The sequence below is a fragment of the Montipora capricornis genome, chromosome 13 (genome assembly GCF_036669925.1).
Source record: "Montipora capricornis isolate CH-2021 chromosome 13, ASM3666992v2, whole genome shotgun sequence".
Classification (NCBI taxonomy): domain Eukaryota; kingdom Metazoa; phylum Cnidaria; class Anthozoa; order Scleractinia; family Acroporidae; genus Montipora; species Montipora capricornis.
Genome location: NC_090895.1, coordinates 30693140 through 30710639, shown reverse-complemented (window position 1 = coordinate 30710639; position 17500 = coordinate 30693140). Strand labels below are relative to the sequence as shown.

At 41.1% G+C, this 17500-nt stretch overlaps 2 protein-coding genes and 1 long non-coding RNA gene across 3 annotated transcripts in view; 2 read left to right on the top strand and 1 right to left on the bottom strand.

The window, feature by feature from the left end:
* Positions 1-17500, top strand: part of LOC138028726 (cell adhesion molecule DSCAML1-like) — a 59181-nt gene that overhangs the window by 14670 nt on the left and 27011 nt on the right. The window contains 1 exon segment of the mRNA XM_068876329.1: positions 1-154. This exon segment is cut by the window's left edge and continues 125 nt beyond it. Coding sequence (XP_068732430.1) covers positions 1-154 — 154 coding nt within the window.
* Positions 6374-9878, bottom strand: LOC138028732 (uncharacterized). Its single transcript, XR_011127712.1, has 3 exons — positions 9797-9878; positions 8670-8859; positions 6374-6510 (listed from the first exon to the last, which is right to left on the bottom strand). It is a non-coding gene; the product is annotated as an uncharacterized lncRNA (long non-coding RNA).
* On the top strand, positions 13614-15531 carry LOC138028730 (uncharacterized). Its single transcript, XM_068876334.1, has 2 exons — positions 13614-13765; positions 13890-15531. Exon 2 carries the CDS (start codon positions 14011-14013, stop codon positions 14767-14769), a length of 759 nt encoding a protein of 252 aa, XP_068732435.1. The 5' UTR covers positions 13614-13765; positions 13890-14010; the 3' UTR covers positions 14770-15531.

The following is a 17500-nucleotide window of genomic DNA, read 5'->3' as shown; positions in this document are numbered from 1 at the left end:
AAGCCATTCACTGGTGTTATTGAGGACCGCATTAGTATTACACCCAATAGACTGGAGTACGCTGTTATCTACAGCAAAGATCTTGGTGTATATCAGTGCCTCGCAGACAACGGCTATGAGACCGTGCAAAGTAGTGCAATGTTGATTACAGCTGGTAGGTGAAAACGCATAACATGGGTGACACGACATGTGACACAGAGAAAGGAAGTAAAGTTTTTGAAGTCTCTGAAAAAGATCTTCAAATCCTTGATACTTGTAACTGAGGAATAACTTGATTACCGAATGCGGAAGGGCTAGTACAGTAACGAAAGCGCTTTCTTTCAGTCTCCGCTAAACGAGCGTGGAAGATATTGTAGAAAACCAAGGTATCGTTAGGATTATCTTCTTAACGTGTTTCTTGTCTCTTTAAACTCCCAAGTAAATAACGACTAAAAAGATCACACATCTAGTAGCACATATTTCCTCTCCTTTAAGAGCGAAATCCATCAGTTTCATCAAGTGCCCGGCAAGTTGTCTTAAAACTGAAAGAACCCCTGGAAGCATGGTGCAAAGCCTTCAGTCAATCGAGGCCTGATATCACATGGTACCTGGATGGTGAACCGGTGAATAATGGAGAAGGATATACCATTATACATACACCGCTTAGCGAGGGTGGGCAGGAGGGTGATGAAGGCAGGAAAAGTACCTTGATCGCAGTATCAATGAGTGTGGAGAAAACCGGAGAGTACAAGTGCGTTGCTTGTAATATTGGAAACTGTACATCCCGAGTGATTCCAGTGTATATTAATGGTGAGTAATGCGACTATTACCCTGCATACAGGCGATCATATTTCCGAAACTACTATGACCCAAGCGGAGAGAGAGCCTGGTGGGTTTAAACGTGAAAGAGGTTTACCTGATTCTGGGCCGCATTGCTGAATCACATCCAAAGTACTATGCGAAGTGTCAACGTTCATTGAAGACACTGCTTGTTACTTTGCGCAAGACAGTTTACAACGAATATTTAGACTAAAACTGCCGTTACTATACTAACGCCTTTTTAAATTATATTCAGACGAAAAAAAATAAAACAAATAGGTATAGGAAAGCGGATAAACTCGAGTGAATCACCAAACAAATTCAAACGATTTTAATTTTTTTTATTTCATTAACATAATTACCCCATCCCTGTGTTTCTATATCAACTTCTGTATTGCTCTATAACCTATTTATGCATTCGTCATTGACCAATCAGAAACGCGATATTCTGTTGATTACATAATTATAAAAGAAACTAACCCTCCCTTAAATAGGCCTGGTATTTATTTTTGAAATAGGTACAGCCAATATAACTTCAGTGCCAAGTGTGATTAATGCGATTCGAGGCCAGCCCGTTCAGCTTCGATGTACAGGCAAAGGTTATCCACTTCCACTGACAGTACAATGGTCGAAAAATGGAATAAGTATTCCGTTCGATAAGCGTCATTCCGTGTCTGATAAGAACATCCTCACTATCTCCAAAGTTCAAAAAGGGGACGCTGGTCCGTACAAATGCCAAGTTGTAAACGGCGCTAATAAGAAAGATGAACACACCGTTGAGGTTGCAGTTTATGGTAAGTGTGGAATTCAGATTCTTTGTTTACACCATCGGTTATGAGTTATGTGAACTTACACTGACGTTCGAGAGAAATTTATTTGTTCTACGATGTAGCAACCTGTATAGTGAACAATGAGGACCAACTTGTCGACAAGGTAATGAAAGATGAGACATGCAAGAATGTCGGGGACTGCTTTTCAAAATGTTGTTTACTCGGAATTACATGTATTCTATTTATTCTCTATCTTTTAAAATTATCAGCAGGTAATAGATTTTGGAAAATGTTGTTTATCAACTAAAAAAGTCGTTTGATTACATGCAATGACACTGTCTTCTCTGGTTTGTTATCCAGAACTTCCCAATTTAAACTTAAATGCAGATCCTAAAGTGTGGCATGAGGGAACACAAGGTAGACTCATGTGTTTGTTTAGCGCAGCGGCGGATCGTGAAGTAACCATTAAATGGCTAAAAGATGGCATTGAATTAACATCCAACATTACACACGTGCCTTTGTATGGAATGAGTATGGTGGAGATCAAGAACGTATCAGCAGCCGACTCTGGAAATTACACTTGTATGGCAAGCAACAATGTTGGCACAACTAAGGTGTCCATGGAGATGGTGGTTTTCGGTTTGTATTTGTTCGGGTTAGGGTTTCCTTTTTGTGAAAGAGAAGCATTAGTGGCTCTTGACTCGGAGCCTGCAACTCAGACATACCTTTCCTTGGAATCATCGTTTGCTCATACCATCTATACTTAAAACCGCTTTCTTTCCCTCCAAATGTTGTTCCTCTCAGCCAATCAACGCACATTGACTCCGTTTATGTCGAACATAACTTGAACTAGGTGCATAGAGGACATGATTTTAGAATAATCAAGTATAAGAAAACGATCATTCAAAGCGGGGATACAAGTTGTTTGTTCCAAATAATGAGCTCCTAACTGCACGTGTTGACTTAGTATTAGTACGTATTTGTTATTTACATAACACTTTTTTTCGTTTTTCAAATTTCTGGACTATAGCTTGAAAAGAAGGTGAACAATGGACCTACTTCTCTTCAGCCCACCCAACACAATGCTATTAGGGAGTTGTGCAAATAAATCTCTTTTCGTGTCTCGACAATTTTGTCCATAATTGTAGGCAATTTTTCATCATTGATAGTACTCAATGCCACGGCACACTATTGTAACAAAAATCGCTTATTGTTGTTAGTATTATTATTATTATTATTATTATTATTATTATTATTATTGTTAGTAGTAGTAGTAGCAGCAGCAGCAGCAGCAGCGAGAACACTGGTGACAATTTTTGCGCTTTCAATTTTAGTGCCACCGAAATTTCTCCAAGAACCCGTTAACCAGCAAGTGCTCAAAAGCTATACCACATATCTGGCATGCGTAACGTCCGGGACACCACCTCCTCGTGTAGACTGGAGTAAGTTATCCGGGGGCTTCAAACAAGTCTCCATGGACCAGCCTCGATTTGAGAAAATGATTGATGGAACTTTGGTGATACGAAACACGAGTGATGAAGATCGCGGGACATATTTCTGTACTGCTCAAAATGGGGTCAGTGATAAGTCTGTCAGCCGTCAAGTACAGCTCACTGTTCATGGTATGAAACATTATTAACTATTCACGATTTTTTTCTGAATTTTGTTTTCTCTGGCCCGATTGTCATTAATTTATCACGTTTTTCTTGTCTAGCAGTGCCAGCTTCAATTGTTATTGCACCCACAAACAAGTCAGCCAACGTGTTAGGTGACGTGGTGATCTTGTGCACTGCTGTGGGAAACCTTCCAATGTATGTTAAATGGTTTAATGAAACCAAACAAATGACAAAAACTTCTAGAATAGCCATTGAAACATCCACCGAACCAAAGTACTATAGAGTCAACAGCACGCTAACGGTGAGAAGACTGGTGCTAGAGGATACCAGGCAGTACTCTTGTAAAGTGGAGAACACGTATGGAAATGACTGGAGAACGTTTCGCATCAAAGCTCAACGTAAGCAGTATTCATGCCCTCGTTTAATGAAAGGAACAGTATTTAGCTCTTTCGCTTTTAATACTTCATCCCATGTTTTACGGGTAACTCATGTGCATTAGGGTTAGGGAATGTAGGCGGGTTGGAAACAGTAATTACAGACGTGGACTTAAAATTGCCGGTGGGTGGTTTCTTTGTCCTCGTTGTTTTTCAGCTGATGGAATTTATTTTTAACTCAACAATCCCTTTCAGTAAAGTATCATATGAGACTGGTGCCAGTTGTCAAGGTTGTTTGTTTCTTATCTGCTTAGTACTACTGTTTTGCTTCCACTTCTTTCGTGGCGATAACATTTCTTTTGGTCATCTCAGAGCGGCCATCTCCTCCTTCCAGACCAGAAGTAAAGGCCGTAACAGCGCGCTCTGTTTACTTGACGTGGAGACCAAGATTTGATGGCAACGCAGACATAATTGAGTACACAGTGGAGTGTAAACGGAGTTTCCAAGTGTGGGTGGATAGTACCAAGAGAGTGGTGTCGGCGGGTTTGTCGATTGGATTCGATTGGACTGGACTGCGACCAGCGTCTAAATATGACTTACGTGTGTACGCAAGAAATGCATTGGGAACTAGTGACCCGAGCGTCTTTATTTCGGCAGAGACTCTTGAAGGAGGTGAGTTTAGAAATCAGGAAAAGAGGTTTTAAAGGGTTGTGTAGAAAGAAAGAAGTTATCAAAGTTCTTTTAATGAATGAAGGGGGTAGTTTCTAAAGAAACTGTGGTGCTGCTTCGGTGGGGAAGTAGTATACAAAAATTGGGTTTTATCAACGGAGTTGATAATGTAAGTTGGCCACCGTACAGAGATTCTAAAAGCTGACGTGGGATTCGTCAGACGAAAGGCTAACGCTCGAAAGGTCAGCTTTTAGAATCTCTGTACGGTGGCCAATTTACATTATCAACTCCGTTGACAAAACCCAATTTTTGTATAAAGTTCTTTTAACACCGGTTGGTGGGGGGCGGATTTGCAATAAACCGGTGAAACGGAACAACACTTCATAAATACCACAACAAAAAATGTATTGCCACTGAGACCAAGTTTCATTTTTCCATTGTTGAACCTGGTTCGTCACTGTGGAAACTTTTTTCTCCACAGCCCCATCAGCGCCACCAAGTCTAGTGAATGTGACAGCTATTTCATCTAAGGAAATTTACTTGTGCTGGAAGGTAAGCAGACTTGGGGCAGCAACATATATTTTACTTTCGTATGTATAGTTACGGTCCGTGGACCTTTATTGTCGTGAATGGCAGGATTTTCTATTTACACAACGGAAACTTGAAGTGCTCATAAGTTGTCATTTTGTATTTGCTGTTTCATTAATTTGACACCAAGCTACCACCTCCAGAAAGCAGGAATGGTGTGATCCGTGGATTCTACATCACGTACAAACAAAGCAACAAATATTACAGAGGAAGAAATCTCACCGTGAATGACGGCACAGCCACGAGCTATATTATATCCAGTCTCCATCCTTACACGGAGTACCAGATAGAGATTCAAGCTTTCACGCAAGCAGGAGTAAGCCCCGTTTTGAAAAATACAAACGCAGTTCTTACACACGAGGACGGTATGTTTCACGGGAGAAAACAATGTAACCTAAAATGGGTGAATCGAGTTTTCATAGACTTTAGTTTGAAAAGCTTAGGAGAAGTTCTAGAGTTGACTAAAACTCACCAAGGAGCAAGTTTAGCTTCTTCGAGTGTTGCTCAAGCTTCCCAAGTTTATCACAACTCGATATACCAACGATTGAATGAATGGGCCCCTTGTTTTATAACATTTACAGTAGGGTTTCTGCCAGAGCAAGGAACACGAAGAACGCTTGTGCATTCTTAAGGGGCCACCTTCAACCGACAGGCTTTTCGACCGTTTGCTTTTGTTATGGAAGTTCACATTGCTTATCGTAGCGATCTAATTGGATGAATCTCAGCTTCGGGGGGAATTTTCATATATGAAAATTGTTCCGCGGCACGCGATGCCTGTCGGTTGAAGGTGGGCCTTTAATACTTTGTTTGAATGGATTCACCCGGCCTTTCTGCGTTATTACTCAAAAATATTTGGTCTTAAGACATGGCGACTTCATTACCCTTGGCACAGGACGCTTTTTTGAGGCTCTTGGGGCGATGTTGAGTTTCATGATTTTAGAGGAAGAAGTTAGCCGAGAATCAGCAGATTAAGTTGGTTGCTTGTTCCGCAGTTTTTCAGTACACGCATCCTTCTACCTTGTCTCTATTAACAGTACTACAGTTACAAACCCTGACAATAAGGTTAAGGAAAGGAAAAACGTTTTAATGCGTATCATATCATAGAAAGATCTGGTCACAGAGCACGACTGCAGGGTGTTCGAGAAAATTTCACCTTTTTTGTACAAAACTGCATCTCACTTATGGGTTAGCAGTGAGTCTTTCTGTGGTACGGTGACTGTAAACCAAGTTTCTAGAGTTATCTGTAAACGCACAGGTAACTAAAGTGATGCCGTAAAATGTAAACCAAGTTTCTAGAGTTATATGTAAACGCACAGGTAACTAAAGAGATGCCGTCTTGCAGAATAACGGTAGGAACTTTTGAAACACTTTGTATCTACCCACATGAATAATTAATACTCCTAGTAACATTTTCCTCTTCAGTCCCCAGCCAACCTCCAAATTCAGTAACGATCACTGTACTGAGCTCACAAGCCTTGAAGGTTACATGGAGTAAACCTCCGTCAAATGCCATCAATGGACGGTTGCTTGGTTACCGAGTGTATTACCACAGCATAAAGAATCCACAAGACATATTCAAAAAAACTGTGAATAATCCGAATGAGAGAAACGTAACACTGAGTGGACTGGGAAAGTTCACAAGGTACAAGATCAGTGTCGTTGCTTTCACACGAAAGGGTGAAGGTGTTGCGAGTCCTGGAAGAGGAGGAACAACTTTAGAAGACAGTGAGTGTTAACACAATTTATCACATACGGGGAAACATTACTAAATGCTGATTGGCTTAGACGGAGGGCACTTTTGGTAATCAAGACAGCATGATTGCTTGATTGGTTAACAGTTGCTTCTCCAGAGCTAGCGAAGTTACTAGAGAATCTTCTTCCAGATCCTAACTCTGATTAAGCTGCTTTTTGTCCACCTGTAAAATACACTTTAATTAAATTAAGCGCTATTTCTTTTGACAGCATCGATTAATTGAATTGAACTTGAACCGAATGAAAGCGAGTTAAGTTTATTGTCATTTGTCGTGGCATTGAACGGGCTTGCCTCAATAAGTTTGCCTTTTATGTGATAAACAAGTAATCGCAATGTGCCCTCGTGCAATTAAGGATTAATTTCACTTGTATTTTCAACGTTTTTACAAATTACGCGTGAAATTAATCGTTAATTGGCCTCGGGCCCATGTGATTACATATATTCATTGCACACTGCGGGCCACAGCAGATAAATATCATATTTTACTTCATTTACAGTTTACTCTGTTATTTCTCAACTACCTTCTGGATCACAGCCAGGAAAGAAGTCTACTGTGTTTTCCCCATGGTGATATAATAACCATAAGGTCAATTACAAAAGGCTTGTGCTATTTTAGGGGGGGGGGGGGGTGCGCGTTTTATTCCTCCCACCCAACCCCTTTTGTTGTCGATACATTGGTCCAAATATATATATATATATATATATCTAAAATCCTCAATCTACTGTTAATTAATTCTTAAGGAGATAGGACCGTGCATAGCCGATCGACTGGGGAGTAGTGAGGCGATCCTGATTTGTGAGGCAATCAGTTGTCCAGATTCCCCCTATATATATATATATATATATGTAATAAGGAAATAACTTCTTGAGGCATATGTGTTTCTAATCGGTTTTATACTTCAAACGTTTCGCCGTTTAGAGCTTCGTCAGTGAATGAAGATTATGAGTACAAGATTGCTTTATGTAAAAAAAAAAAACTTAGTACAATGGTGGAATTTCAAGGCTCATTAATTTGATGGTGTTAATCTAGATTTAGAGCTCGTCCATTGCAACCATTCATGAGGTTCTTATGCTTGCGGATTTCTAGCGCTTCAATGATTTTACGCGTGCGAATGTCGTGGATGTTCCTGTGGAGGATTCCCCAAGAGATATCTTGCATAGATGGTTTGTTATGGTTGATCAAATGTGAATAAACCGTCTGTTTCACCATTCTGATATGTTCTTTTATTCTGGATCCGATAGTTCTACTAGTTTCGCCGATATAAACCGTGTCGCAGGTTTATATCAGAATGGTGAAACAGACGGTTTATTCACATTTGATCAACCATAACAAACCATCTATGCAAGATATCTCTTGGGGAATCCTCCACAGGAACATCCACGACATCCGCACGCGTAAAATCATTGAAGCGCTAGAAATCCGCAAGCATGAGAACCTCATGAATGGTTGCAATGGACGAGCTCTAAATCTAGATTAACACCATCAAATTAATGAGCCTTGAAATTCCACCATTGTACTAAGGTGGTTTTGGTTTTACATAAAGCAATCTTGTACTCATAATCTTCATTCACTGACGAAGCTCTAAACGGCGAAACGTTTGAAGTATAAAACCGATTAGAAACACATATGCCTCAAGAAGTTATTTCCTTATTACATTATCTATCGAGGCATGGCTACACCTTTCTTCTTCTCATCATATATATATATATATATAAGAGAAAGTGAACTAGTTTTCGTTCATATATTCGCTCTACAGATCTGTTTCGTGGGAGTGTATCCCACTCGTCAGGACCTAGATGACAATGTTAATTCGTAGGTTTTTATATACCATTCCCTTGAAATTACAATAATTAGGTGTTTATATATATATACATATATATATATATATATATATATATATATATATATATATATATGTCGTATACCAGAAATGCCTCGGTATTTTCAGCAGTCCGATACTTTCCGAAGTAAAAGAGAGCTAAATTTCTCATTTCAGTTCCTGGTCCTCCAAGCAATGTTCAAGCTGTCCCTGTCTTCAGACAGACAATTCGTGTACTGTGGGATCCCCCCTTGGAACCCAACGGAATCATCACGGCATACCTTTTGTTCTATAGCAAGACAATCAGTGATCCGGGAGCAACCAACGCTGTGAAGGTGACAGAAGTTCCACTTGCTGGAAATACAACCTCTAAAAGACTGCCCAACCTTGAGTCTATCACCGAGTACTTTTTCTGGGTAAAAGCCAGCACCTCGGTTGGGTTTGGAAACGCGTCCATTGTAGTCACGCAAGCTACTAAGGAAAGAAGTAAGTGTTTCAATGTCATTTGGAATGACAAGCCTCTGCTTCATACAAAAATTACCAAGCAAAACGAAGCACAACGCTGTCTCATTTGGTTTTCAATTCAGCATACTGCGTGATGTTGGGTTGCCAGCAAAGTAAATTTAGTTGTAGCAACGACCAGATGCAGGGTTTTTGTTATGATTTTTAATAGCAGGGACAATTGAACATATAGCAGGGACCGGGATGGCGGCTCTGACCGGCTCTGCCGCCATCTTGGCACGCTGTGCCAAGGCGGGATAGGTGTGGTAGGGGGTCGTCCCCCTCCCACTGGGGGGTAAGGAGGGCCTCCCCCAGAAAATTTTTGAATTTGTGAGGCCTAATGGGTACCTTTGGGTAAAATACTGGTCGATTTTCCGCTTCATTTCCTTCGCGCTACGGCTGACCGTAACCGACTAACATGCACAGTGTCTCATTTTTGAAGAAATTTACTTCCGGCAGCCGTATTAGAGCCCGCCATAGCAATTTGCTTAAACTCCCTAATGACGAAAGCAGGGCGCGCCGATCAATGTGTTTTCTGTTACTTGATAACATCTTGTCATGAACTCCAAATCAGCCACACGTACATGTACGCAAATTGTGGTACAACTAACAATACCCAGTAGCAGAGAAATAAAGCACGATTTGGTTTAAGAAAATATTAAATAATAAAATACAAATATCGGTTGACTAGTCTCTTCATATTGAAAGAATCCTCGTACAACCTGCGCGTAAAATAGCCGGGACAAAAATAAAAGAAGCAGAGTAAAGGTCCCGGCGTCCCGGCTTTAACAAAAACCCTGCAGATACGTTATCCTTTTTTCTGATACTTTAAGAAATTGTGCTTTTAACCTTACACAAGAATTATCTTTTGCTTTAGTCAAGGCTAACATCTTTCACGAGAATTTACCCGTCACTCTTGCAAAACAATCAGCATCTGCCATATTGGACTGTGAAGCATATGGCTACCCTGAGCCCTCAGTTATGTGGTACAGCAGTGGCCGCGATCTTTCTGATGCTACAAAATACCAACAGCTTGCAAACGGCTCACTGGAAATTAAACACGTGAACCGACAAGACGCTGGGGAGTACGAATGCACAGGAAGCAACACTCTGGGAAGAAAAACTGTTGTCAGGAAACTTAAAGTAAAAAGTATGTGAGTCTTTACTCGCAAGTACGTTCAGCCTCAATTGGTTAAATTACAAACTTGAACCTATTAGAGGACAATACCAGACTTTATTAAGCTCGATTTTAACTTCTTTCCCAGCACCGCCGTCTCCGCCAGAAATCATCGATTTCAAAATGCTCGATCACTCGCCCGCTCTGAACATCAGCTGGCGCAAATGGAATGATGGGAATAGTCCCGTGACCATGTTTATTCTTGAATACAACGAAAACAGCGGCAAGTGGAAAGTACAATACATCAGTAACATCAACTACCACGTGCTACACGATATTGACTTTAAAAAGGAATATTACTTCCGTATCTCTGCATTGAATGCGGTTGGTAGAGGAGAACCCAGTAAAGTACGCAAGGTTACATTTGGAGGTATGATAAGATATCAGTTTGAGTAGGTATCCACCTAATTGGCCACTTTGAAGTTTCGTGGGAGGCAGGGTCGAGAGTCTTATTGAATTGCATTGTGGGACTGTTTTGGGGACGAGCCACTGTTCATTCAGTCGTTTACTCTGCATTGCAAGAAGATTTTCGTAAAATCTTGTACGATAACAATTAACTTTGGGTTAAATCTTTGTAACTTGCGTTGTTAGTAAGTAAACGTCGTATGTACCACGATCTCACTGTCAGCCCAGTCAAAATGTGCCGGCAGCTGGCTATTTGGCCGCCTACAACACAATATCTGCCACTTACTTCGAATTCACATTTGTCAGACTTGTATTCAGGATGAGGTTGTTTCGAGGTTTTGTTCATCACTGTAAACTATAAAGTACAAATTATACTAATGAAGCATTATCATTTCTCTTACTATGTTGTCCCTTTAATCACTACGTTTCGATTGCATACTGCAAGCCTTCATCGTTTCTCAGGCTATAGACCGAATGCATAAATGGCGCCCAAAAAATATTCTTTTGTTTATGTGCTAATTAGCCTCACTAGCCTCGTAGGCATGTACAAACTACAAAAGAAATGTTGCTTGAGAGTGAGGCTAGTGAGTCTAATTAGCACATAAACAAAAGAATATTTTTTGCCCGCCATTTATGCATTCGGTCTATAAGGTCTCTTAAAAACTTCCAGTTTGAAGTGTAACTAAAAAATACACCTCGTAAACCCTACCCTAGCCTTAGCTACATAATTCCGGAATTTTGGGGGGAATTTTAGACATCAAAAAGAATTTTAGAAACTCTCGGGAATTTTAGAAAGTAAATTGACAATTTCGAGAATTTTAGAGCAATTTGAACTTTCACCTGACATGCTGGAAACTTTTCACAGGCAAAAACGTTGACAAAACGTGTTTTTTTGTATTCCAACCTACCAGGATAGGGATCAGTCCGTTCATATCCATTCCTTATCAGCGGTTATTCACCAAAAGGGCTCCTACAGTGCATCTAAGCAGCGGTTTCTCACCGGAGTTTCGGAATCCGGATCTTTGCTTGATAGCAAATATGCGTATGGAAGACTTTGCACCATAAGAAACGAAATTTATAAGAATTTTCGGGAACTTAAGAGAGTTTTTGGAGAATTCTAGCATTTCTAAAAGAATTTTAGACCTTTCGTCTGGGAAATTCCGGAAAGAATTTTAAACAATTTTTCGGGAATTATGTAGCTTAGCCTAACCAGAGCCGCACACAATCGTTTCTGTAGGAACGCCTTAAACATTGCGTGCTAAAGGCGTGGGAAAGCGAGCCGAACGGATGGTCAGCGGTCACGGTTGTTGCAGGTACAAACAAGAAGGCGTATAAACGATCTCGTCACGTTAACGCAGGGCGCCGCAAATTTCTAATTTTTTTCAAACGGTATCAGGTGTTTAGCCCCGGAAACCCATAGCTTTGCATTGAGGTAATAATATATTGCTCAAATGATTTGAAGGTCTGAAGCCTTCAGTTTAACTGACCGGCTCTATAATATATTATGAGTCAACTTTCAGCAACTGAGTTTCTCACTTTCACAGTTGAGAAGTACTTGCTTGTACAAAAGTTATCCTTTTTTCCGATAATGCTTCTGGCGGAATGTAACTTTAATTTGAAAATCGAAAGTCTTGTGTGATTCTTCTTTAATGTTATCTTAATGCTATCTAATAGAGGCTCAGTTTACCCTAAAATGCACCAGATGCAACCATTTGAACCCAATAGTTTCAAAATTCCCCGTGGGAGCATGCCCCCGGACCCGCCTAGCATATACAAGGGGCTCCGGCCCTTGCAGCAAAGTCCGAAGGCCTCTCCTGCCTATTACTATAGCCAGCTTGCCTACTTCTCGAAAACATTTTGACTAAGCTGCTCACTAACCTTTTGATCAAATCTTTTCGTTTTCTGGACAATTTTGCACCTTGGCAAGTGAGCCATCGTTTTCAAATTGCCATTGTACAATATTCTGGTGGTTTAGGAAGCTCAACTCCTGGTATATTGCTTTCTTGCAACTTGAGTTCTTGCTCCGCGCACGCAATGATGAAAATGCGTCTCCCAAAATAGTCCCACTATGCAATTCAACAAGGCTCTCGACCCTGTCTCCTGCACAACCTCAAAGTGGCCAATAGCAAATCTCTGCTGAATTCTTGCTGAGATGCCAATTTTGTTTGACGTCTGGAAGGATGCGAATGTGACATTGTGTTACATATATATAGCCGTCCTTAATTTCATAGGTCCTGTACATGACATTTGATGGGAATTAATATCGGGAAGAAAAGCAAGGTGTTAAAGGAAACATGGAATACTCTCGGGCAGGCTCTCTTTATCTTGTCGCCTCATTTGGCGTCGGTTCCGTCCCTCCCTCTCCGTATTGTTTTGCAAAACGCATAACGCAAATAGACGGTCGTTTGGCATTGCGCATCACATCCTTATGCCATCTGGATACTCGTCTGATTGGACCTGTTAGCACTATTTGCGAATAAATGAACGTTAACCTTATCAGAGAGCAGTTAGATTAATGCGATCCGGTATAAAAGTCACTCTTGTTTGTATTTCTTGCGCAGAAAAGGGATCCTTTGTAGTGAAAGAGATGGAGGAATCAGAAAGAGAGGAAACAACCGCAAAAAGGTCGCAGTTTTATCGCAATCCTACATTCCTTGGGTTGTAATAGGAGTCGGTGCGTTGATGCTAATTGTCATCATATGTTGTTGTTGGTGGCTGTCCGCGCAGGACACCTAAATGCCGCCAAGATTCATGGTGGGTGGAATTTATAGTTTTGTCGTGTTTAACGCGTGAATATATTTCTGGTATAAAAATCACCATGACTGCAAATTAATAAAGAAGTAAATGAGCCCACTGAATTGGAGGCTGGGCCCAAAACTAGCTGATCCACAATCCACCTTCAAATCAATAAACTGCAGGTGTCCCATAAGATACTTGTACGGCAGCTAAGAAGCTTTCTGTAGTCGCTCATTGGCTTCCGAAAGGATCGCATTGCTGGGTAGATAAAACCATGTTATTAGAATTATTTAATCAATCAAATCAATCAATGAAGCTGATAAGATTAATTGCCACGTTACCTTTAAGAGTTTGTAAACCTCGTCATTTGAGCGTTTTCCCTTCGTTCATGTGAGTTTGCACTGATAACCTAGTGAGTGCAACTGGAAAAACCTGTGGTGTGTTTAGCGTAGCCGATGCAAACTTTCTATTGTTTCTTCAAGGATGGAGGCAATACTGGAAACAAAGGATTTTTGGAAGTCCACTGGCAACGATAGAACAAGGAGAATACGATCAGAGGTAATGCTAAAGCCCAAATAATAAACGAATTTCTACATGAGCAAATTTATATTTATCATTCGTAACAATATTTCAGTGTGATTTGCAGAATGGCGTTATTTTTAAAGTGCTCTTTATTCGCTAGGCAAAGTAACCCTGACCAATCTGACGGAAGCCCCTCAACCAATGGTAATCTTGCAGATTCGTCATCATCACTCGAGCCAATCCGCTCCACCCACGGATCCGAGATAAGTCTCCCTAGGAGTATGCTCCGCGCGCATCTCACTCACGAGCCAATAATGGAGGAAAGTTACCCACCTCCTCCCCCACCGTACCAATCATCCACACCCGGCGGGCAGTCTGCACCCCCGGCTGAGGGTAGTTTTAGTGATACTTCATCGGAAGGAAATTTTGCCGAATCTGTGCATCATAGGCCAACCATCCATGACACTGATTCCACAGCTCGATCGCGTCGCTATGTGGACATTAACGATCATGCTACTTACCCTCAATACTATGCCGCGCAAAGATCGCTGAACGGAACTCCAGGAATGGGAGTGTTGGGATTTCGCGGGCACGCTGATGGTGGTTCTGAGCTGGATACCGCGAGCATATCAAAAGGACTGGAATCAAATACTGATTTACGTCGTTTTGCAGCCGCCAGTCGTCTGAGCGCCTCAATAAAAGCCGCACTCAGAGCCAGGAATTTGTACAGCCTGTTAGTTCTGAGAACCCTGCAGCCTTTCCCAGGCCTCGTGAACTCAGGTTTAGGTCCTTCCCGGATTGATCTTCGTCGCCCAGGCGTGAATTCCAAACGAGGCCCCAGTCAAGTGACACCTGTAATCCGACCCGTTCCAGCACCACAAAGGAGAGAATCGGATTCATCGAAGGAAAGGAGTCCTTATCACACATTCGAAAGACCTCATGGGTTACGGGATCCACGCGCTTACGATTCAGCATCGTCTGAATATAGCTCATCACGTGACGAGCTAATATCAGCACTGGGAATTTGGCAAAAGACATAACCTGGACACAATATTATGGTTATACCAACTCTTGAAACAACGTCAGTATCTTCTAATACAACAAACAGTAGTGATCAGGGATGGAATATGCAAGTTTTCGTCTAGTCCCAGGCCACTTGGTGACGGTGTTTTGCGCCTACTCCTGTGCATGCTCCCTCCTTTCGCTCAAGATCAAAATCCCGTGGAAATGAAAACTTTCTTTATGTACTAGATCCGCGTAGGCGTGGTGTTGATCGAGGGGGCGTTCCTCAGTCAAATGGATCAGTGGTTTGACAGCTAGAGAAAGATTAAATCCACATCTATATGATTTTCAGAAGAGAACTTTAGTAGTAACTGAGATCATATCCAACTGCGTTAGTTATTGTACAAAGAACGCACAAAACGAGTACAAATATTCCACGATATTGTACAGTTAGTTATTTCGCCCTAGCACAACTCGTAAAAAATGTTCAGCGATACTACACAACTAAACATCTAATAAGACATATAAATTGAACCTTGATGCTAAAGAATAATTAATCTATTGACGATGGCGTAGAGTTTCTTTCTTGCCAAAATTCGATCTAAGCTTGAGCATGCAAACGTTCTCCAAAACAAGTTCAAACAGAATTTTTACTAACAACACGTGCTATAGCTACGTACTCGCATAAGCGGGAAGAAGAGACAAACTAAATCCGAAATGTTTAGTTCGCAACTCTCTCACTTGCCTATTTAATCAAGAAGAAACTGAAGGCAGTCGATAATAAAGAAAATTCCGAGAGTAAACAATGAGTCAAACTGAAGTACTAACAGATCTTAAAACACAAGTCTTTGAAACCAACCGTAGTGTGTGAGACTATTTGAGGCCAACCAATGAACGAGACTTCTCTGGCAGTGTAAAATTATATATTTAGTAAAAGACGAAGCGCTTTTTAGAAAAAACTCCGAGATAAATACAAGGTATAGAAATGTCTAACACAGGCATCAAAATGGTACAATCACCTCAGTCTTTGAAGACTTGCATCACCATATGGATCTCACATGATGTGTCTGTTTTTTCATAGACGCAAATTGGAACTTGATTGGCGGGTGATACTTTCACCACGTGGTTATTTGTCCCCTGTATCCCAATCGATAAGGAATATTTTCGAGAAAGCGATAGTAAAAGAAGTCTTGGAGCAAACAGTACAGACTGGCCAACGACCAAAGCTTACTCGTTCAGGCAATTCACACCATACAATTGTAGTTTGAAGTTGCGTCGGCTTTTCCCCAACAATATCCATGGATCCTCGATTACAACTTCCGACAACGAAACGTTTATGATCAAATTTGTTTTAACAGGACTAGTTAATTTGAGCTGATAAGTAGAGTACGTGATTTGAGAAACAAAGATACATTTGCAAACTGACAGTAACAAATGAGTAATTTTGATCATACGATGGCGTCGTTGGGATCAATCGTCATGAGCAAAAAACGCATCACGAAAAATGTATCAACATTTCTCATTATTGGACCTTTTTCGGTCACGTATGAGTATTTTGCTAGATGTTCTACTCTGAAACATTATACAAGTGTTCCAAAAGCCGCGCAACTGATTCAATTCTAAGTGAAACATTCGGCAACGTACTTTCATAACAAACTGACACAACTCTATTAATATCAAAACGGCACAGTTTGGAAAGACGCACCGATGCTTTAAAAACAAGTTTCAGTGCGTTTTTGGGGAGCAGAGACCAGCCGCCCGGTCTCCCTCAGCGAATTCGACCTCTTCCCCGGCAACACGAATGGATGTGCTGTTAGTGCCATTTATTGGGAGAAAATTATCACGAAACGTTTTCAATCGCAGATGTTGTCAGCGTTTCAGTCGGTGGCACAGGTCAAATCCCTCGTGCGATGATGCATCGCGACACCTAATGACAAAGGCAGAAGTGTAACTTATTATGACAGGTAACTGTGTATCTTCAAAACTGCTGCAGTTTATATGATGTTGTTTCTCTTGACCTTGTTCTCATACTGCTATGGTCACAACTGTTCTTACAATCTGGATCTGTTTCCTCTAATGAAAGCTGCTGTAATACTGTAAGTAGCCCGGACAGATATTGCCGTTGGGATACACTTGTTCTTCCCCGCCGATTGTGGTGTTTGTGGACTTGTCCCGTTGCGCTGTGCTATTTGGTACTACGCCGATGTCATGTAGAAAGTTTGTCGCAAAAATTGCCTTGGTGATTACTGCAACAAATGATGTCGATTGTGGCCGCCAGTTACATTGTTGTGGTACTACATGTTCACTGGAAAACTGCCACGGGAAACCTTGCGAAAGAAACTCTGACTGTGGGAATAATACATGTTTGCTTATGAATTATTTCAAAGTTTGCTCATGGCCGGAAGACGGTGAAGCTCAGTAGCGATTCGCAGTGATCATAGTGTCAATTCTAACTTTATTGGTAGCCTTACGTTTTCTAGTGCATTTCTTCTTTAGGTCAACTCCGCTTTAGTGTGGCGCTTTTTATTCATGATTACTAGGCCACTTTGCAAGCCTATACACGGTGGTACGAAAACCAAGAAGGAGTCCTGCCACCCTACCTGGAGCGAGATCCTATTCAAATGTAACGAAAGAAGTGTTATTTTATGTCTGTGGGAGAAATACTATATAATTTGTAGACCAGATTTGGCGACCCTTAACAACAGAATGAGCTTGTAACAAGTTGCAGACATGCAAAGAAATTTCCTTCTCAATAGCGTAATTATTTAA

Excerpts from the sequence above, each read along its gene's own strand:
- LOC138028730 (XM_068876334.1), top strand. The coding sequence starts at position 14,011 with ATGCTCCGCGCGCATCTCACTCACGAGCCAATAATGGAGGAAAGTTAC.